Source organism: Chiloscyllium punctatum, chromosome 12, assembly GCF_047496795.1.
Source record: "Chiloscyllium punctatum isolate Juve2018m chromosome 12, sChiPun1.3, whole genome shotgun sequence".
NCBI lineage: Eukaryota > Metazoa > Chordata > Chondrichthyes > Orectolobiformes > Hemiscylliidae > Chiloscyllium > Chiloscyllium punctatum.
In genome coordinates, this window is record NC_092750.1 from 19378691 (window position 1) to 19402194 (window position 23504).

Here is a 23504-nt window from a genome sequence, read left to right on the forward strand (position 1 = left end):
CGCCAATCGCGCCAATAGCAGTTAGACACCATTGACCACATGCACAGAGATTGAATCCTCCATCACTCGTGGTCAGTAATACCATTCATAAAATGGACTGTAGCAACTCAGCAAGGTTCCATAGGCAACTCCTTTCAAACCCATGACTACTTCGATCTCGAAGGACAAGGGCAGCAGATACATGGGTATACCAAAACCTGCAAGTCAGCCTCTGAGCCATTCACCTTTCTGACTTGGAATTAGATCACCTTTCAAAGTTGTTGTGTCAAAATCCTGGAATTTTCTCCCTAATGGCATCTTGTGTCTGCCTACACCAAATGGATTTTAGTGTTCGAGAAGGCAACTCACTGCCACTTTCTTAATAGCAACTAGGAACTACTAGGAACTAGAGGTCTATTAACCACTACACTTCCTTATTTTGATTTTTTTTATCTTCATTAAAATTAATTCTACATATGATTGTCCAAATCAAAATGATTTCTTAGTACAATGTCTTTTTGAAATATCCAATGGCCATTAATATTCAAAGCTGTGATCATTTGCCAACTGTATCTCTAATGGTTATGATATCATATTCTTTGATTATCTTTGTGCCATGAATTCATCCACCTTGTTATAAATGCTGCATGCTCTCTGGCAAAGAGGCTTTAATTCTATCTTTCTATCCATTTTTCTCCTGCTCTGATCTTTTTTGCTCACGCACTGTTATATTTGTATGTTCTGTCCCGTACTGCCACATACTGGTTACCATTAGCCCCATTGTTACCATACAATATTGCCTATTGTTTCTCTTTAACTTTTCAATCTCCCTGCACGTGAACCCTTCCCTTCACAATTTTAGTTTGAAGGCCTTTTTGCATCCCTAGTTTTGTGATTTGCCAGTGCACTATCCCAGCACATCTCAGGTGAAGGCCATCCCGATGGTGCCGCTTCCTCTTTCCACAGTAGTGCTGCCAGTTCTCCATGAAAGAACACATTTCTTCCATATCAGTCTTCAAACCACACATTCAACTCTCTGATCTTATTTATGCTATAATATTTTTCTCATGGCCCAGGCTACTTGAGATTCTATTGTGATTATGCTACAATGATTCTGCTTCATATGTATTACTACTATTTCATTATCAGAACTTCTTCATGTTACTGAGAGACTACAAAACCACTATGATTATTCACCTTTCATGCCAGGTTCCTCTCCGGTCTTGAGAAGATGTCTTTCACACACTTACACATAGAAAAGCAAATGCTTACTACTTTCCCTCTAAACTTATGAGCAAAAGTTTTAGACTCATTTAAAGTGCTTCTCCAATGCACAACTGTGTTGGACACTTTCCCATTCACACCCCAGTTAAACCTTCAACACAAGATGTCTCCAAGTTGTATAAAACTATGAGGCTCCTGGATAGTTTTGGTGGGTATCTCATCTGCATGCAAATCCAATAATATTCAAACTAATAGCCAAAATGGTCATGATCTGAGGGGTAATCAGGTTACTTGTTTTTAACTTCCTACCTGCACTGTGCAGTTAGGTTTCAAATTGGCTTCTTTATTTCAATTCTTCAGAGATACTGTTAAATTCCAGATAACCAGTCAGCGAAGGAAGAATCCAAAGTCAGTCATGCCTTGGAAAAGATTTATTCAGAGTGAAATATTTACAGGTATTATCTCCTGACTCCACTCAACACTTGTGTCAGTGTCTCTTTATGAACTCAAGTAAGCATCTATTCAATGTGCTCCATCTGTATACACTGAATTTCAATGGATTTAGTTAACAACTACAAGCGTAAATTCAGTAATGTGAAACCCCCGGTGTGGGAGCACCTTTGAGTGGAATGAGTTGAAGAATTATGTATACTCAGTACAACTATACACTGAAAGACAATTACCTGGAAGTAACTTTAGTGGTATAGCAGAAACTAGCCTGCAAGTTTACAATAGGACCACCAGCACTTAATTCTCCTTGGAAATTTTTGTAACTAGTGGTTCACCTTGCAGCTATATATATTAAATGCATTTCTTTGCCTTTAGATTAAATAATCCCAATATTTATGGGGAGGCAGGGAAGGGCATGGACACTAAGTTGTGGGAGGGCAAAGCTGAACACACATATTCTGGGAATTGATGACTGGATCTCATTATCTATTTTTATGCCATGTTCTGCCAGCTGCAGGTCAGATGTAGAAGGTCACACCCAAGGAGGGGTTTGGCAATCAGGAAGATAGGACCATACAGAAGACAGGATGCTGGCTTGTTAAATCAAAAGCCAGATGGGGCAGCCTGGCAAGGGACACTCAGAATACAGTAGCAAAAAATAGGTCAGAGTTGGGTCCCATCATATCATGGTGGAGATTGTAGAGTTCAGATGCAAGAAGAGAGACCAGAATCCAGGCATAATAGAGGTGGGTGTGGGGATGGAGGCTTCGGATGTGGCAGGAAAGGCAGAAATCATGGATTTCAGAAAAAAATGAATGTAACTTCCTGGAGATTCCACGATAAATATATGGTTTAGTTAAGGAATTATCAGATGTATTCCTCTTCCTCCAGATTTACAAATGATAGTGTCAACGACACTTGCTAACTTTATCTGGCTGCTAGGAGTCTCAGCTTTTGCCCAAAACATCAATTTTCCTGCTCCTCAGATGCTGCCTGACTTGCTGTGCTTTTCCAGCACCACACTCTCAATTCTAATCTCCAGTATCTGCAGTCCTCATTTTTGCATAGCATTAAAATTAAATCAGATTTTGAATCCTGATTTAAATACTGTGTTGAATTGTGGCAAGTTTGACACAGACTTTTAAAAATGGCAGTAGGCATGCAACTGGTTGACTAGAGTTACATTACAGGAGTTCTGATTTCTAACTCAGTCCCTCAACTCTCTCTCACTGGAAGATGAGATGCATAGGCAAATATTGATACCTACAATGAGCTCGGTTGATGTCTTTGTATTCCAGTCCATATTAATTATGCTATGATACTGTAATTCTATGTATCCTGAGCAATATTCCTACCCCAACCCACACAGAAGAGTTGTCTGGCCAATTATTTCACTTGCTGTTATTATGATATTACTATGCATAAAGTGGCTGCTGTGTCCTCCTGAAGAACACTTACTGTACTTTTGAATAGAACTCATTAAACCTGGTATTTTGGGGTGGCACGGTGGCTCAGTGATTAGCACTAATGCTTCACAGTGCCAGGAATCTGGGTTCAATTCCCACCTCGGGCAACTGTCTGCATGGAGTATGCACGTTCTCCATATGTCTGCATGGGTTTCTTCCGGGTGCTCCGGTTTCCTCCCACAGTCCAAAGGTGTGCAGGTCAGGTGAATTGGCCATGCTAAATTGCCCATAGTGTTAGGTGCATTAGTCAGAGGGAAATGGGATTGGGTGGGTTACTCTTCGGAGAGTCGGTGTGGACTTGTTGGGCCGAAGGCCCTGTACCACACTGTAGGGAATCTAATCTAGTCATTTTGGGATGACTGAGAGATGTGAACTGAGCTCAGGTCATTTTATAGATACTTGTTGAAAAAATTGGCTTTCCTGCTAATTGCTTTAAATCAGTAAATGCCACTTTATATGTAAGAAAGCATTGTAAATTTGCTAACTTGGCTCATTTGGAATTTCTGTTGGTATGCTTCCAAAAGTTAAAAAAAATTATTTAAAAGAACAGGGTTAAAATTATGCCAACTTCTCTTTCCAGCATTCAAGTCAAGCTGATTTATATTAGTCATTAAGTTTGCATCTGCACAAAACTCAGTTGCTCCACCATTCTTATGATTCGCGTCAAAAGTCCACATCAGTTTCATGAGACACAGCAATGTAAAAGTGAATGCAACCTGCTGTGAAGACTTGGCAGAGTTTCTTAGCACTGCACTGTAGTGCACCAACAAAGCAGTCTGGCCACGAAAACCTGATTTTCAAGATCTCAAATGTTCTCTTAATCCCAGGCCAAGTAGAATACAGTAAAGGGCTTACTTTATTGCAATTCATGCAGACCAATAACTATATAGCTCTTCTCTATACTTCCACAGTTACAGAATCATCAGAGTCCTTTGATGCTGTTTAACATTTTACTGTGATTATTTGCTGTAGCTATTGAAGATTTAAAACTATACAGAAATAAACTGATGAAGCATATAAAAGAATGATAACAGAATACTCATTTTTACTTCTCGTATCACTTTTTAAAATAGGTAAATCTCTTTTTTGTTTACAGTAATGGTATACTAGTTAGCTTCATGAAGGATAATGCTTTGATTTTCCAATGCATTACTGATGGTAGTTCAAGGAGACCTTACTTACGAGCATTTTATGTTATATTACACATAGCACTTTACATTCATGACTATAATACAAGCTCAAATTGACTATATTAATGAAAGGAATGTGTGAAATTTGATCAATGTCGTGTGAATGCTGTTTTAATACCTCTTAGCAATTCCTTCCACCAGTATTGCAAGTCTAAATGGCAAATTCAGTTTAGTCTGTCACGATTTCCATTAGAAGTGCTTTGCAAAATTGTGCAGCCTGGTACCTTCCTCAGATCAGGCATATATTAGATTGAGCATAAGAACAGCTGAGCTATGGATACCAACTTCAGAACAGAAAGGGGAGAGCATGTAGAACAACCAGAAAGCTGAGACAAATGCCAAGACTAGCACAGATGAGAAAAAAAAATCAAGTTGTTCTATTGATAAGTATATATTATGCAACAAATACCAAGAATTTATGTGTTATAATTAATGTCAACACCATCTAATAGACTTTTATGATACTGTACCAGTCTACATTCATATTGGAAGGCAGAACTGAAAATCTACACAATTTGTTAAACATGTACACATATTAAAATTATAAGTAGTTATATTCATAGCATCACTACATCACTAGCATAATTATTGGATCTTGATATCACTACTGACATTCACCTACAGTTATAAAGGCATGATTGTAGTGTAGTTTTCCACAATGCAAGTATTAAAATTTATCACCCAAATTGTATTGTTGAACATCAAATCAATAATCAATTTAAAGTGAACTAAAGACTTGACAGGTGCGTCTGCAACTGGCTCAGCATTCGGCATGTTAAAATAAATGTGTTACTCAAAATTGCATATGTAAATATGTACTGACTATAATCTGCTTCAATGAAATGGGTCAGTTTAATGAATTGTGAATGAAAATATTGATGTTTTAGTCTAATGTATGATTTTGACTGCATGGTTTTCTTTAATAATACTGAATGAAAATCATCTGGAATAAAGACCTGCAATTACAACTTCTGCTCATTAGCATGTTTTTAAAATTAAAATTACTCAGCATTCCACATAACCTCATGAATTATTGGCTATTAGTGAAAGAGTTCTTTTCTGCAGCTGCATTTATGGACCTTGTCGTTTGATTACCTTTGATAGAAAATGAAATGTATAGATAGCCTAAATACATACTTGAGCTTTTAAAACATGTCTACTCTCACAATCCCAACCTAACTGGAAATGTTTCCTGTACACGGTAGTTTAAAATCTTTTGTTTCCTCCCGGGTATATTATCCAATGACAATCTCACAGTTTACAAGTCAGTCACTATCAGTTGGAAAAGAAGTAGCACTGCTACATACAGTAATGTAACACAGACAACAGTACACAGGGTTTCCAAACTTTTCATTTTAGCAAATCAGGACTAAAATTACTAGAGGCATGTGCACTGCATGGAAGCAATGCTAAAGTTTAGTAGTTTGCAACTTGTTAAATGCTTCTTTCACAGTTTAATAATTGCTTCAACATCATTATGTGTCTGTTTTGATTGTTTGATATGTATATATTGTAACAAGTTCCATCTCACAGAAATTACACCATAGAATATAATTGATTAAAAATAAATACTTATAGATTTAAAGGAGGAATTTTGATCCCTATATGAACTGGGCAGCTTGAAATTCAATAGATACAACAGTAAAGAGGATATTCATTTTTAATATCTTATTATCAGAACAGTAGCATCTTTGAGATGGAAATTGAGGTAGCTGTCCCATCGCAATTCAGAATGCTATGTTTGTGATATAGAATGAACATACTAATTGCTACAGCTAAGCAAGTAAGTACAGCTTTTTATTAATTGGTTAAGAACTTCTTCCCTGTGCATCGTCTCCAAACTCTTAGGAATCCCGAATCCAATTAAGTCTTAAATTCTCCACCTATATCTGAAACCTGTCTCTTAACACCTCTCTTGTAATCAGACAAATCACTTGATAGCGAATGTTTGCTCTTTCTCTCAGTTCAACTTCTATCATTTCTTTCTTTGTCACAACCTTTCTTGTCTCATATCTATTGCTATGTATTTGTCCCAATTAAAATTCATTATTGGTTTCTGTTCGCCTCAAAATATTCCATCCTACATTCTCTTTCACCTTTTCACATCCTTATGACATAGTTATTTCTAAAATGTGATGGTGATCAATCTTCTTGAACCACAGCACTCCATGTGATGATCGTGCTTCCACAATGTTGTTAGATGAGGATTTCCCCAACAAGCTGATTGGGTTGAGTCAGCAACAATGAAGGAACAACAATATATGTTCAAATTACAATGGCATATAAATTGCAAGGAAACATGAAGGTGGTGAGATTGTTATGAAGGTGCTCCCATTATGAATATTTTTTGAGGATTCACATCTAAAGGATTATGAAAATTAATTCATTTGAAGTACTGAGGAGATATAGAACCTGTTTTTCTTAAAGCTCACTGTTCAAGTTCTTTTTAAAGAACCTATTGGAAGCCACATGACTAAATCTAACTGCTTTGACTTGGTGGAAGTCACATGTCAGGTTTATGGCTGTCAGGAGAAGCAGCTGTTTTGATATGTTCAGCTGGAATGTAACCTGTGAAGAGATAAGATCCTCAACACAGCTTTTGCCACTTTTTGGGAAACCCATTTGAAGATCCCATGCAAGATTTGGAAAACCAGAACTGTTTAAGTCTTTGAAAGACTTTTATAAGATTTATTAGAACATAGAACATTACAGTGCCCTCCTGCCCTAGATGTTGCCCCTGTGAAACCAATCTGAAGCCCATCTAACCTACACTATTCCATTTTTGTCCACATGTCTATCCAATGACCATTTAAATGCCCTTAAAGTTGGTGAATCGACTACTTTTGCAGGTAGTGTGTTCCATGCCCCAACCACTCTCTGAGTGAAGAAACTACCTCTGACAAAACTCTCAGTTTAAAGCTATGTCCCCTCATGCTAGCCATTAACATCCGAGGAAAAAAGCTCTTACTGTCCACCCTATCTGACCCTCTGATTATTTTACATGTCTCAATTAAGTCACCTCTCAACTTTCTTCTCTCAAATGAAAACAGCCTCAAGTCCCTCAGCCTTTCTTCATAAGACCTTTTCTTCATACCAGGCAACATCCTTCCTATAATGCAGTGACCAGAATTGTATGCAGTACTCCAAGTGTGGTTGCATCAGAGATTTGTACAGCTGCAGCATGACCTTATGGTTCCGAACTAATAAAAGCTAACACACCATATGCCTTCTTAACAACCCCATCAACCTGGGTGGCAATTTTCAGGGATCTATGTTCATCTACACTACCAAGAATCTTACTATTAGCCCAGTATTCTTTATTCCTGTTACTCCTTCCAAAGTGAATCACCTCACATGAAACTCCATTTGCCATTTCTCAGCCCAGCTCTGCAGCTTACCTCTGTCCCTCTGTAACCTACAACATCCTTCAGCACTATCCACAACTCCACTGATCTTAGTGTTATCCACAAATGTACTAACTCATCCTTCTACGCTCTCATTCAGGTCATTTATAAAAATGACAAACAGCAATGGACCCAGAACAGATCCTTGTGGTACACCACTAATAACTGAACTCCAGGATGAACATTTCCCATCAACCACCACCCTCTGTCTTCTTTCAGCTAGCCAATTTCTGATCCAAACCATTAAATCACCCTCAATCCCATGCCTCCATATTTTGTGCGATAGTCTACCATGGGCAACCTTATCAAACGCCTTACTGAAATCCACATACACCACATCAACTGCTTTATCCTCATCCACCTGTTTGGTCACCTTCTCCAAGAACTCAATAAGGTTTGTGAGGCACAACCTACCCTTTACAAAACCATGTTGACTATCCCTAATCAGCTTATTCCTCTCTAGATGATTATAAATCCTATCTCTTATCACCTCTTCCAACACTTTACCCACAACCGAAATAAGGCTTACTTGTCTGTAATTACCAGGGTTGTCTTTACTCCCTTTCTTGAACAAGGGAACATTTACTATCCTCCAGTCTTCTGGCACCATTCCTGTAGACAATGAGGACATAAAGATCAAAGCCAAAGTATCAGCAATCTCCTCCCTGGCTTCCCAGAGAATCCTAGGATAAATCCCATCAAGCTCGGGGACTTATCTATTTTCACATTTTCCAGAATTGCTAACACCTTTATTTTGTGAATGTCAATCACATCCAGTCTAGTGGCCTGTATATCCCTATTCTCCTCGAAAACATTGTCTTTTTCCAGTGTGAATACTGATGAAAAGTATTCATTTAGCACTTTCCCTATCTCCTCTGACTCCATGCACAACCTCCCACTACTATCCTTGATTAGCCCCAATCTTACTCATTCCTCATATACCAATAGAAAACCTAAGGTTTGATCCTAGCCGCAAACGGCTTCTCATGTCCCCTCCTGGCTCTTCTTAGCTGTCTCTTTAACTCTTTCCTGGCTGACTGGTAACCCTCAAGCGTCCTAACTGAGCCATCACATCTCATCCTAACATAGTTTAAAATCACACAACACTAGGTTATAGTCCAACAGGTTTAATTGGAAGCATTAGCTCTTTCATCAGGTGAAGGAGCGTCGCTCCGAAAGCTAGTGTGCTTCCAGTTAAACCTGTTGGACTATAACCTGGTGTTGTGTGATTTTTAATTTTGTACATCCCAATCCAACACTGGCATCTCCAAGTCATCCTAACATAAGCTTTCTTCTTCCACTTGACAAGAGATTCACATTCCTTAGTGAACTACAGCTCCCAAGCTCTACAACTTCCTCCCTGCCTGTAGCTGTTCCTTGAATAAACTCCATTGTGCCCATCCCTTCCAGTTTCCTTCCCCATCCTATGTATCTTCAATCTTGCCTAATCGCATCATAATTGCCTTTCTCCCAGCTCTAACTCTTGCCCTGCGGTATATACCTATCCTTTTCCATCACTAAAGTAAACATAACTGTACTGTGGTCACTATCACCAAAGTGCTCACCTACCTCCAAATCTAACACCTACCCACTACCAAATCTAATATGGCCTCTCCCCTTGTTGCCTGTATACATACTGTGTCAGGAAACCCTCCTGCACATATTGGATAAAAATTGACCCATCTAAAGTACTTGCACTATAGTCTTCCCAGTCAATATTTGGAAAGTTAAAGACCCCATAACTATCCTGTCACTCTCGCTCTTATTGAGAATCTATCCTTTACACCTCTGGAACTATTCGGAGGCCTATAGAAAACTCCCAACAGGGTGACCTCTCCTTTCCTGTTTCTAAACTCAGCCCATACTACCTCAGTAGATGAGTCCTCAAATGTCCTTTCTGCAACCATAATACTGTCCTTGACTAACAATGCCACACACCCCTCCTCTTTTACCATCTTCTCTGTTCTTACTGAAACAACTAAATCCCAGAACCTGCAACAAACATTCCTGTCCCTGCTCTGCCTATGTTTCCATGATACAACACCGAAATCCCAGGTACTAACCCATGCTGCAAGTTCACCCACCTTATTTCAAATGCTCCTGGTGTTGAAGTAGGCACACATCAAACCAACTTCTTGTTTGCTGGTGCCATCTTGCAACCTTGAAACCTTATTTTAGATCTCACTTCTCTCAACCTCCTGTACAGTCAAACTACAGTTTCTGCCTTATATCCCCATCACTCTTCCTAACTATGTCATTGGTGCCTATGTGGACCACAACTTGGGGCTGCTCCCCCACCCCCTCAATGATCCCGAAAACACGATCAGAGTCATCAAGACCCCTGTCACCTGGGAGGCAACAGACCAATTGTGTCTCTCTCATTCCCACAGGACCTCCTAACTGTCCCCCTAACCATGGAGTCCGCAATGACTAATGCTCTGTTCCTCCACCATTCCCTTCTGAGCAACAGGGACAGACTTTGTGCCAGAGTCCTGTTCCTCATTGCTTACCCTTCATAAGTCGTTTCCCCCAACAGTATCCAAAACAGTATACTTGTTGTTGAGGGGAATGGCCACAGAGGATCCCTGCACTGCCTGTTGGTTCCCTCTCTGTCCCCTGACAGTAACCCATCTGCCTTCTTCTTGTACCTGAGGTGTGATTACGTCCCTGCAAATCCTCTTAATAACCCCCTCCACGTCCCGAATGATCGAAAGTTCCAGTTACAGCTCCAGCTCCAGTTCCCTAGTGCAGTTTTCGAGGAGCTGTAATTGGGTGCATTTCCCGGAATTCCAGAATTACCTCCAACTGAAGAGCTGTTAGGGCACTATTGCATGTGTCTTGTAACAACCATCTGTGTCCAGTGACAGCTGCAAGGATGCAAAACTGAGAGCCATCTGGAATATTTCATAGCTAATCTTTTTATTCTCCAACAATTAACAAGTATTTAACCAATGTGTTTTCCTCTCAAAAGCAATCTCCACTGAAAAAGTTTCTTTAGCAAGTATATTTTGGATTATTTAGAATGATCTTATTTATACTTTTGCTCTTCAAGCAGTGTGTAAATCGATCTTGCTTTTTTTTTGAATAAGTCTTGAATTAATAGTAATTTAGTATTCATACTGTTTGTTGAAAGACCCTAGTGATGGATTATTTTAAAATTCTGGACGTAGTGCAGATAAAATATATAACTGACCATATTGATAGCTGGGTAAAATGTTTAAAAATGTGCTGTGATTAGTGAGATAGTGGGGCTAGAGAGACACAAGGCATTGTTCTAACCAGGTTATAATGGTACTCTCCTGAACCTATTTCCCTTGTTGTGAAGGTTATAGGCTTAGAAGTGAGGTCGAAAGAGTCTTGTTGAGTTGCTGTAGTGTGTCTTGCAGCTGATATGTACTGCTATCATAATATGTCGTTGGTGAAGGGATTAGCTGAGGTGCTAAAAAGATTGATTGGATGGCATTAAGCATTTTGAATGTAACTGTCACCATCCAGGCAAGTGGAGAGTATTCCAAGAAACCTCTGACTTAGGCCTTGTAGGAGCTGGAGAAACTCTGATGGGCCAAAGGTGAGCCATTCATTGCAGTCTCTGATCTTCTCTCTTGCATATGGCATCAACGTGGCTGATAAAGTTGAGCTTCTAGTTAATGGAGACTCTTAGGATGGGGATGTTGAAGATTCAGCAATGTGAATGCTGTTGATTATCAAGGACATGTGGTTAGAAGAATAAACGTTCTGCACTCCATTCAATTTTATCATACTAGCTCACCTTTCTCAGAAATTCTTCAATCGTCCCTCTCTCCAACAAACTATAGGCTTTTAAAATGCAAAGCTGGCCATTTAATGGCAACTTCCTGATTTACTCAACCTTCCACTTATTCCCTTTAACCTTGGTTAGGCCCTGTTTTTCTCAAAAAGTAAAAGCAGTAATGGACCATAATTATTTGAAAATAATTGTTTGAAACAATCTTGAACAGCCTTTATAAAAATTCTAAAATATTGGACACCAGATTGAATTTATACTGCAAAAAGTTTTTTTTTAAAAGAAATTTTCAATTTGGAAGCAATTGAACTAATCATTTTATGACTGGATTAATTGTCTGCTAACTTTCAAAAGTATGTCCCACGATTCTTTAGGGAGAACAATCTATAGAAATGTGTGAAATGGGTGTGCATGTAAACTGCTTCTGGGAGATTAAATAACGATTTACACATGTATTTTGCTTCATCGTGACTATATGCATATGTATATCTTAATTATTTTGATCCAATGGGCAAGTTTGTGAAGATATAGAGTCATAGATAGAGTCATAGAGATGTACAGCATGGAAACAGACCCTTCAATCCAATCCGTCCATGCCGATCACACATCCCAACCCAATCTAGTCCCACCTGCCAGCAACCCGGCCCATATCCTTCCAAACCCTTCCTATTCATATACCCATCCAAATGCCTCTTAAATGTTGTAATTGTACCAGCCTCCACCACATCCTCTGGCAGCTCATTCCATACATGTACCACCCTCTGCGTGAAAATGTTGCCCCTTAGGTCTCTTTTATATCTTTCCCCTCTCACTCTAAACCTATGCTGTCTAGTTCTGGACTTCCTGACCCCAGGGAAAAGACTTTGTCGATTTATCCTATCCATGCCCCTCATAATTTTGAAAACCTCTATAAGGTCACCCCTCAGTCTCCGACGCTCCAGGGAAAACAGTCCCAGCCTGTTCAGCCTCTCCCTGTAGCTCAGATCCTCCAACCCTGGCAACATCCTTATAAATCTTTTCTGAACCCTTTCAAGTTTCACAACATCTTTCCGATAGGAAGGAGACCAGAATTGCGTGCAATATTCCAACAGTGGCCTAACCAATGTCCTGTACAGCTGCAACATGACCTCCCAACTCCTGTACTCAATACTCTGACCAATAAAGGAAAGCACACCAAACACTTTCTTCACTATCCTATCTACCTGCGATTCCACTTTCAAGGAGCTATGAACCTGCACTCCAAGATCTCTTTGTTCAGCAACACTCCCTAGGACCTTACCATTAAGTGTATAAGTCCTGCTAAGATTTGCTTTCCCAAAATGCAGCATCTCGCATTTATCTGAATTAAACTCCATCTGCCACTTCTCAGCCCATTGGCCCATCTGGTCCAGATTCTGTTGTAATCTGAGGTAACCCTCTTCGCTGTCCACTACACCTCCAATTTTGGTGTTTTCTGCAAACTTATGAACTGTACCTCTTATGCTCGCATTCTAATCATTTATGTAAATGACAAAAAGTGGAGGGCCCAGCACCGATCCTTGTGGCACTCCACTGGTCACAGGCCTCTAGTCTGTGGTATAAACTGATAGTGCAAATTGTTCTCGTGTCTTTTTTTTAACAGAAACACCTTTATCCTGAATCTGGTTCCGTTCAATCTGATTTAAGAATCCTGATCTGAACATAACGTGGTGTGTGCTGGGAAATATTCCCAATAAGGCTGCATTACCTCGGTAACGCGCATACACCAAACAGCTAGCGTGTCGGGAGCGCGCACCCTGGAGCCGGAGAGAAATAGAGATCGAGGGAGGGAGAGGGGGAAGCGAAAGAAAGGGTGAGAAAAAGGCAGAGAGCGTCTGGAAAGATGGAGCATCTCCACCATATAGACACTCTATAACAATCGGACAAGGGCATCAGCACGATATTATTGGGATTTATTGTAAATGTAAGAGACTGAAGGTTGGCTCTTGCATTTGCATTAAGGAGCTAGCGAGGAGAGAAAGCGAGAGAGGAGAATATGTTGCCTTCACAGGAAGCCTCTAAAATCTACCATGACAATTACATGCGGAATTCCAGAGCCATCGGTGTGCTGTGGGCCATCTTCACCATTTGCTTCGCGATTATTAACGTGGTGGTTTTTATCCAGCCTTACTGGATCGGGGATAGTGTCGACACTCCCTACGCCGGCTACTTTGGCCTTTTCCATTACTGCATCGGGACAGGTTTAAGCAGCCGGGATTTAATATGCCAGGGAACCTTCTCCGACTTCTCCAGCATCCCCTCGGGTGCCTTCAAAGCAGCAGCGTTCTTCGTGCTGCTCTCCATGGTCCTGATCCTCGGCTGCATCACCTGCTTCGCTCTCTTCTTCTTCTGCAACACCGCCACTGTCTACAAGATCTGCGCCTGGATGCAGCTCCTGGCAGGTAGGGGGTGGCTGATGCATGCATCTGTAAGGAATAGTCCCATCTATGTGTATACCTGTCCCTGTGTGTATGTGAGAGAGCGAGGAACCTTGGCATGTCTCAGATTGCCCTTAACAGTGGAAACCTCGGCCAAAACATAGTGCCCCAATACCGTTGATCCAGCAGCACCTCTCATCTCAGGACTGTTATTAACCGAGGAGATCTGCTGGGACATGTGTAGGTTATATAATATGTAGTGCAATGATTAAAGGTGGCGATTGAATGCAGAATGGTTAGTAGTGATGGATTCCAGAGCTCCAGTGGTGAGTGACTTGAATGCAACGCGAAGTTAATGTGATGGATGGTGAGGTGCTGAATTTCCTGTGATGCCCCCATGTAATTAACATCATTGAATCTAACAGTATCTCAAACACCAATGTGAGCATATTGACTGCATGGTATAGAATACTAATCAGTAACGGTGCTGTAAAAATTCCCGGTGTGGAGTCGTTCATGCTGTGTGTGATGATGAACCGGGATGATTGATCGCTCAATATGGCTTAGATTCGACTCTCAACGTTTTGACGTAATTTTTTGTTTGACTGAAAGGTATGGAGTCACCCATGGTCAATGGAGGGTTAATTAGCCACTAGGACTATTACTAAGAGAGCTGCCGTATCAGACGTGGACACGGATGTGGTATCCTTATAGTAAATAGTCTTACTGTTCCAAAATGGAACGATGTGTATGTAGCGCTGGTGCAGTCAGAAGTACTGATAGACAATACTACGAGACTTCCCTGTAAACAGTTTGTTGATTGGGTTGATGTTAAAGTATGCCAAATGCTGAATCTACTATCCTCATCCTTAAAAGGATCAGTTCGTCCATTACCGGGTCCGGATGAACAATTATTATAACATAACAGAGTGTGAGCGCAGCGCCACGCACGCCCCCATGTATTGTAGCCACCAAATGTTTAAGAGACAGTTTGTTGCGAATAATAGTGAGATGTATGATCTGAGAGCTTTGCCTCTCAGTTAGGAATCAGATATTGGGAATCTTCTAAGAGGAAGCATTTCATTGCTGTTTCAGTAATAGGCGGTTAATAGACGTAGCAGCGACACGATTTATAAGTTTCTCTTGATGGTATCCTCAAAGGGCCCTGAAGTACATTTTATGTATCATTTTGGCTTCGGGGCCTGTATTCTTAATATCAAGGTCGCCCGGCATCAGGAGATTTTACAAGGTTTCTGTGAAATACTTGTATCGTCAATTTTAAATATTTTAAGAATTTTTTATGGAAAGAAACGAAATGATCACAGCAGAGTGATAGAACTCGACTTGGAATTCAAACTGAGCACTGCCTATCCTATAAGTGATGGATGCACTGGAGAGCATTGCTGCTTTATGGAAACTAGGGGATCAAGAATTGTCACATTTATCACATACATATTCACTTCATCCCAACCAAAATCTTCTTTTGACAAAGAAATAAAGGTAAAGCCGAGCTATTTTGAGAGGAAAGCTCTGGGAGATTGCTATTCTTCATTCTTATTCTGTCGAGAAACTAAAGCTAGTGTATGGAATCAGTGTTGCCCAGATTATTTAACATAGTCATTACTGCTTTGTAAGAGTTGGTTACCACCTGAGCCAGAAACACATTGTCACCTGTTATTTCTTGAAGGGATTCCATGAATCAGTATCCATTGTCTATTTTGTTTCTCTTCTTGTTTCAGTTGTTGCCTGAAAAAGAAGCACCAATAGTTGAAAATGAATAAAATTTGGGAGGACAAATAAAAATCCTACAAACTCCTTGAAGAATGAATATTCAAGCAGAGAAATCTGCAGACAGTGTTACACCAATTATGAAAAACAAATGAAATCACTAATTAATAACACCATTTAAAAAGATTCAAAGCACTTGAATTCATTTGCAAAAAGGCCAAGATTGAAAAGCAGAGAGACTGGATTTCTTTCCGGGTTCTAAACTCCAATACAAGGATGAGACCCCATTGGAAAATAGTCATCTGACACAATCTTTAAAACAATAACCGATTAATGGCCAGAGAAAACAGGCCATTAATGCAAGTAAACCAGAAAGAGAGAGTAGGTAGTGGTGTTCTCTTGATACTGTTATAAACTTGGTGGGTTCAACTGTCCAATGGGAGAAGCATAATGAAAGAATCTATGGCTGTGATCCTGCAGGCAAGGTGGCTATGACTGGGAGGGGGGAGTGGGGATCCTCAAATTTATCCTGAAGCATTCACCACATCCCCCTACTTACTCTCCATCAGTCTGTAGTAGTAAGTGAAGACTGCAGACGCTGGACATCAGAGTCAAGAATGTGGTGCTGGAAAAGCACAGCAAGTCGGGCAGCATTCAAGTAGCAGGACAATCAACATTTTGGGCATAAGCCCTTCATCAGGAATGGAGAATTGGCATTTTGGGCATAGGTCTTTCATCAGGACTCCATTCCCGATGAAGGGCCTATGCCCAAAACACCAATTACCTTGTGCCTCGGATGCTGCCTGGTCTGCTGTGCTTTTCCAACATCACACTCTCAACCCCCATCAGTCTGTGACCAGGAACTTACCAGGCTTGGAATGCTTCAGGTATTTTAATTAAACTTATGAGCTATCGTCTACTCGTGGATGGATAGCCATCACAGCTGCCTGGCGTGCAACCTTAAAACTGGTCTAGAGGCAGAAAGATACTATCAAACCAATATACCAGTCAGCATAGAACCTCTGAAGAAGGATCAATGGACTTGAAATGTTTTCTCTCCAGAGATTCTGCCAGATCTGCTGAGTTTCTTCAGCAATTTTTATTTTTGTGAGTCTAGAACTTTGATTAAACTACATTTTGAATATTATGAATTGATTTAATCTCCAAATTTAAAAAAAGACATTTAAGCATTGGAACAAATGCAAAAAAAAAGTTTTACTGCAATGATACAATGTTCTGAAGTTGTATCTATGAAGAAGATTTCTTTTTATCTGGAGACTAGAAAAAATGGAGCAAGATCCTGTTAGAGATTCTTAAGATTTATGAAGAACATTCCACTTATAAATATCAGAATATTATCGAATTTTTATAGAGTTAGTCAATATAGTGTGAAGCCATCCAGTAGAAATGTTCTTTCTCTCTCTCTGGAAAAGTACATGAAGTCATAAGAAATGTCACTGTCTACTGGATAAAGCTTTCATGTTGATATTCCTGAATTGCTAGGATGACATTGTGTATTCTCTAGCCTATTCAAGTGTCTCGTTTTGCCGAACAAATGGCCCTCAACATAAGGTAAACTTAAACATGACTTTATGCTAAAGTGATGGACTGGGGAAGTGGTCTTTCCCAACATTCTGGGTACTTGTCATAGTCATTGGGTTAGAGGGTTTGAACAAGTGATTGACATAGATTAAACAACCAGCCTCTCAAACTAAAGTATATTAATAGTGTTTGGAGACAGTCTTTGTTAGACAACTACCTGATTTTCAAAGGGCTGAAGATTGGGGAAGAGATTCTTAATACTTCATATGGATAGTAGAAAACTGCCACCAAATCTACTGAAGTCATTACAATCTTCGTCATTCATCTGTTAGTCCTCCAGACCCAGTAAACTGATCTCACTTATCACAGGTCATATGTTTTTCTATTTATTCTGCTTATACATCATGTCTAAATTATTGCTTCTTGAAAAACTTAAGATACAACCTTAAAATCAATTGTGAAATCTTGGCTACCTGTGTTGGTAATATGTGACTTTCAAATCTCAAAATCTACGCAGGGCAGAGTAGAACTTGGAGCCAAATGTTGTAAGATTGTTACTAGCACATCTGGCAGTAAATACAGGATTGTGGTTGGAATGTAGAGTTGGCTACCACAAGGATGAGTTGCATATTTTTAAGGGAAAGCCAGTTAAATATATAACAGAGAAAGGATCAGAAGGATATATTAAAATCTGAAAGAACTGTGGATGCTGCAAATCAGAGACAAAAATGGAAATTGCTGGAAATGCTCAGCCGGTCTGGCAGCATCTGTGGAGAGAGATCAGAGTTAATGTTTCAGGTTGAGTGACCCTTTGTCAGAAGGATATACTGATGGGTTGAGATGAAGAGGGTGAGATGAGGCTCAGGTGATATATGAATAGTGGAATGAATCGCCTCTTTCTGTAATGTAAATATTGCCTAATATGCATGCAATCTAACCTTGACCTGGCTTAACATAACTTAAAATCATAACTCCTTTTTCTTCCAATCTCTTTCGTTGGAGCAAATGGTCAACTTGAATTTAGTGGACTAGATTTTGTAGCCAATGGTGATGCAACAGTATTCACTGCAGACAATGAGGAAAGCTGTTTACAAAAGCTGGCAATCTCTGTGGTGCAGTGTTTTGTTTATAGTATTAACTCAGGGTCATCTTCAGGTATCTAGCTGAACTGATGACACCATGCAGGTAGGCAGTCAATCACATTAAAGTAGTCTCACAAACAAGAAACCAGTAAGTAAAACCACTGAACCTCTTCATTTTGCACTTTGACATTCTTACATGTAATGATTGGGAAATCGGGGAAATAATTATTTTAAAGTTCGTCTTTATTCTTTAACTTTAAGAATTGTGCAATATTTTTATCCTAAAATAAGATACTGACATTCAGCAAATACAAAATTATATAGTCAGGGCCAATGAGACTTTTTAATCTGTAATTGTGAATTTACTATTTTGTTAAAAACCCAATTAAACCTCATTTAAGAAGCATAATGTGCACTCAGGTTTTTACAGAGACTAAGAACCTAAGAGAGAAAGGTTTTTGCCAGTTCAATGATTTCCAGTTGATTGAATTCTGGAGAGAATTCACCGGTGTACCCTCTGGAGAAGCATTAAATCAGTGGCAGGAACCTCTGGATGTTTATGTGTATTATGCAGAATGCAAAGGTTACAGTCCATTTCAAAAAATGAAGGCTGCTGAATGCCAACAGTTTCACCATTGTTACTATTGCAAAATCAGGACCAATCTATTCCATTCATCATCTTATAAATCCTGATTAGATTACTCCTAAGACTACGCTGTTCTGCAGTACGCAGTTGTAGCTCTTTTAGTCTGTCTTAATAAGTAAGACAGCCTTATCTTGTCAGCTCATATTATTGTCCAAAGATTAATGGATTGGATACACTGCTTTGCTGATCAGCAGTGGTATTAAATGGTTATTATGGAGAGACAATTTCCCTTTGAGATTTCCAAATTAAAATATATATTCTCGCAAATCAATTTGGTCCTTTTATTCAGAAAGTTCAAAAGAAGTCAGGTGTTTAGCTTCAGCATTTAGCCATAATGTTAATAGTTTTCATACAGTGGGAATATTGACCTTGAAATTAAGTTGTGAGGTAATTTTGTATGAATGTAACATCTTCCTTTGAAACTCCTTCCCACTTTTTTTTTAGTAGGTCTATTCACCCAATTATTTTAAACAAGTCAGTGCTTTCAATGATACAGAACAAAAACATTTCAGATGAAGGCATTAAGTGCTCACTATGTAATTTCAAAGCCATTATCTTTATGGAAAAGTGTTTATGCATTTGTAAACTAAACCATATATTGGCTTTCTATACCTAATTATGATCTCATTTATGTCAGCATTACATCCTAAATTCTTGGGCTAAGTGGTTCAATGTAAAGAGTCTCATGGAAACTATGGAGATACATTTGCCAAAATAACAACAGCTTTAAGATTTTTATTTCAAGCTTGATGAAGTAGCATCGTGAATAAAAATGCCATCACTCCAGGTCAGAATGAATAGATTGAAAGCCTGATAGAAAATCCAACATTAGATCCCTTAATGAAATGAGCTTTCAGCTGTCTCCGATCAGTTCTCAGTTGGTGTGCTTATATTCACTGCAAATTAGCATCATTAGTCAGAAATATGTCAAAAATGATCAATCTGCAAAATGGAGTTGTTGTCTGGGGTTGTCCTTTTAATGCTGGATTATGTTGTTGAGGGAAACGTGGAGGACAAAATGTGGGCAATCAATTCAAGATATAGCATCTTTGATTAGATGCACCTCCACAAAGGAAATTCTGATACTGTCAGCATTTCTATAGCCAGTCACTTCTAGTTTTACAGTTCTCACGGAATCATACATCTCATGCATAATAATGCAAATATCAGCTTTGATTTTACTTCACCCCCTGTACCACAATGAACACATAAATATCATTTTAGATGAACATTTAAAAAGACTTCATATCTGTTTCTGTGTTAACATTTCCCTTCACATTTTTCTTCCTTTTTTTTCCTTTCCAAGTTAATTTGTTCTATCCATTCAAAATATTTTCCCTTTAGTAATAAACCTTTTCCTTGCTGGTTTCCTTCCTAATTTCTACCAATCTGGTCCTTGGATTAAAAGCAGCTCTAACTGCCAAAAGATGTCAAGAGTTGATAAACTAATACACAGAAATGATGAGATCAATCCAGGAACAAGCTATGAATGACCAATAAAATAACATGTGTCTCACAGAGTTCTATGCTCCTGGGTGAGTTAATACATCAATAAAGAGGTGAACATACAAACATTGCAATATTATAAATGCTGATGATTCAGATCTTCAGCTATTTAATTATGTCACACTCCCATTCTGAACAGAACATTCCAAAAAACTTATAAAAGAGATTTACAGACCCACATGAATTCAAATCTGCTGAATCTTGTTTTATGAGTAATGATTGTTTTGTTATTATTATTTGGTGCAAATCCCCAGCCAAGTAATGAAGGATAGAACTGGAGCATTGTCTTTTCAGTAATACCCAGTGACTGAGTAAAATTAAACATCAATTAATATATAATTAACATACAGGAAGCATACCTAGATAAAGAAGCGCATTTAGAAAATATAACCATCCACCTTCTTATTATAAATTAAAATATTATATGAGGTTTGAAGTGTACTAGGTAGCATGCAAGTTATGAAACACATATGTGAGATCAGACATTTTTGGATATGAGCTGTACATAATACATCAACACACACACACACACACACACACACATCCCCCGCCCCCACCCCCATAATGACATAAGAGAATCACATGCAGAACAAAATAGTCCACACACAACCATTTTTTAATAAAAAGAACATTGTGGAAAGTTAATACTGTGCGATTTTAACTTGTGCATCAAATTGCAAAGCACCATAACAATTAATCTTTGATTCACCTCAATTTAACAATCAAATGTTGTGTCCTCAAACTCATACCAAAAGACGATCTGACCTGTAACTAAATTGAGCATGGATTCCATGAATGCAAATCAATTTCCAATATTTTTGATGGGATACATAGCTGAACACAAAATCCAAAGTCACCCTGATGTGGTCCCTGCTTAAGCAGAATCTGCTGGGAAGGCTGCAAATGCAGATTGGAATATATGTGTCCATTTCACATTGTAGTTCAACAATCTTCTGTTTTGCTTTGAATCTGTAACAAAGAGATGGATTTTCAAAATGGAGTTTGGAATCTGATGCCTGGATAATTTCCAGGTCCCAATACCTTGTTGGTGCTGCATGCTATTTTGATAAGTAAATGCTTAATTGGAGATAAACAGGATCCCCTTAAACATTTTTGTTTTATTATTTCTCATAGAACCAATGCAGGTGCCAAGCATCTTTAGGGAGAGAAAAAAAAAATTATATATACCTAGCACTTTTCACAACTACTGGATCTCTTAAAGAACCTTGTAGCAAATGAAATACCTTTTGAAGTGTATCCATTGTTGTAGTAGAGGAAATACCATAGCTGATTTGCAATCAGCAAACACCCACAAACAGCAATGCGATAATATTCAGATAATTTGTGGTTTTTTTGCGATGTTGATTGAGGGATAAATATTGACCAACGCTTCACTTCAAAACAGTGCCATGGGATCTCTTACATCCACCTGAACAGGTAGATGGAGACTAAGTTTCACATTTTATCCAACAATGGCCTAACAGTACAGTGCACTTTCAGTAGAGTATTGAAGTGTCAGCTTTGCTTTTTATGGTCAAGCCCGTGAAGTGGACTTGAACCCAGAAACTTGTGATTCAGAGAAAAATGTGCAAGGGACTGAACATTTGATTCTCTGAAGGCAAGCAGAAGCTGCTTGCAGCATATGAGTGGCAAAGGCAGATAGCAGCCATGATCGGGTCTGCCTCAGTCTCCTGAAGACAGCAGAGAGCTCCTTGGAGAGCCAACAGCGTAAGTACTGAAAAGTGTGTCCATAAATACATCTGATCTGGCACTAGACCCACCAGTCACCAAGACATGTCACTGTATAAAAATAAAATTCCTCTTTTTCTGAAATGAAGCCAACCACTGTGTACTCAAGTGCAACAGACTGTTTGTATTAATCAGATTCACTTTTGAAAATTGCCCTTTTGCCCTCCCTAAGCTGTTACCAATACCTTTAAGGAACTTGATGGCTTTTTAATTAGAGACATCAGGATTTCTCACCCTTTTGAAAACAACAGCATATCTCAGTGACATCAGAACTCTCTGGGAATGCAATTTTGATGTTGCTTCTGAATCCAATTCCAATCCCACCACCAATCTTGGTATCAAAAGTATGGCCCAGCACTTGTTGAAATTTAATTTTTAATGTGATTTGCAGACTTTCTGTAGCACTTCTCACGGTAAACTGAAGGATTTGCTCTGTTCCAGGGTTATGAGTATACTTCTATGTAATTCACTGTGTGTTACTCTGTGATAATAGTGACAGGCCACAAATTTTGGCATGTGGAAAATCTCAGTATATGTGACCTTACCTTTGAGTTTATCAAAGATTTCAGGACTTGGGAATCATCAATAACTACAGGCATCCATACAAGGGGAGTTTCCGCATGTTGAAATCAGCAAGATGACCCTAGCTGCTCCCATTATAAAGCAACCACATTGAGCCAATTCTAGGATATTTCCCATCTGGGCATTAGGTCACAAACAGGTTTGTTTTTGTCATTTCATACTTAGGAATACTTGCTAGCCTGAATCATTCTCAGGGCTAGTAAATGGCAATCCCCAATGTAGGAAGTCCACAACTAAGATTCCATTCACACATAGAATCAGCTCAGTGGAGAAACAGGCTATTTGGCCCATCGAGTTGACATCAACCCTCCGAACCCCCCTACCCTATCACCTTTTCAAATGGCTAATCCACCTTGTCTGCACATTCCTGGAAACTATGGGCAACTTAACATGGCCAATCCATCTGACCTGCACACCTTTGGACTGTAGGAGGAAATCGGAGCATCCGAATGAAACCCATGCGGACACAGGAGAATGCTCAAATTCCAAACAGATGGTCGCTCAAAAGTGGAATTCAACGCAGGTTCCTGGCGCTGTGAAGCAGCAGTGCTAACCACTCAGACACAGTGCCGTACTCATTTTGATTGCCTTACAAAGGGGTTTCAGCCCCACTATCATAATCTTCCATGGTAAGGAACTGAACATAAGACTACCTAACAAGGTAAAAACCCAGTGTTGGCACAGTATATGAGCACCGATAGAAGATCCATAAACTAATAGACGACAGAGAGTTGGGATAGTAAAGCTCTTCTCAGGATGACAAACTATAACGAGTGGAGTGGCAAGGGATCAATACT

General features: G+C 39.3%; 1 protein-coding gene across 3 annotated transcripts in view; it reads left to right on the forward strand.

Moving 5' to 3' along the window:
* Window positions 1-13251: 13251 nt before the first annotated feature.
* lhfpl4a (LHFPL tetraspan subfamily member 4a) overlaps window positions 13252-23504 on the forward strand; it is a 191553-nt gene continuing 181300 nt past the window's right edge. For all 3 annotated transcript variants that reach the window (XM_072581993.1, XM_072581991.1, XM_072581992.1), the window contains exon 1: window positions 13252-13896. In XM_072581993.1, the coding sequence (XP_072438094.1) occupies window positions 13491-13896 (406 nt within the window). In that variant the 5' untranslated portion in view covers window positions 13252-13490. The remainder of the gene's footprint in view (window positions 13897-23504) is intronic.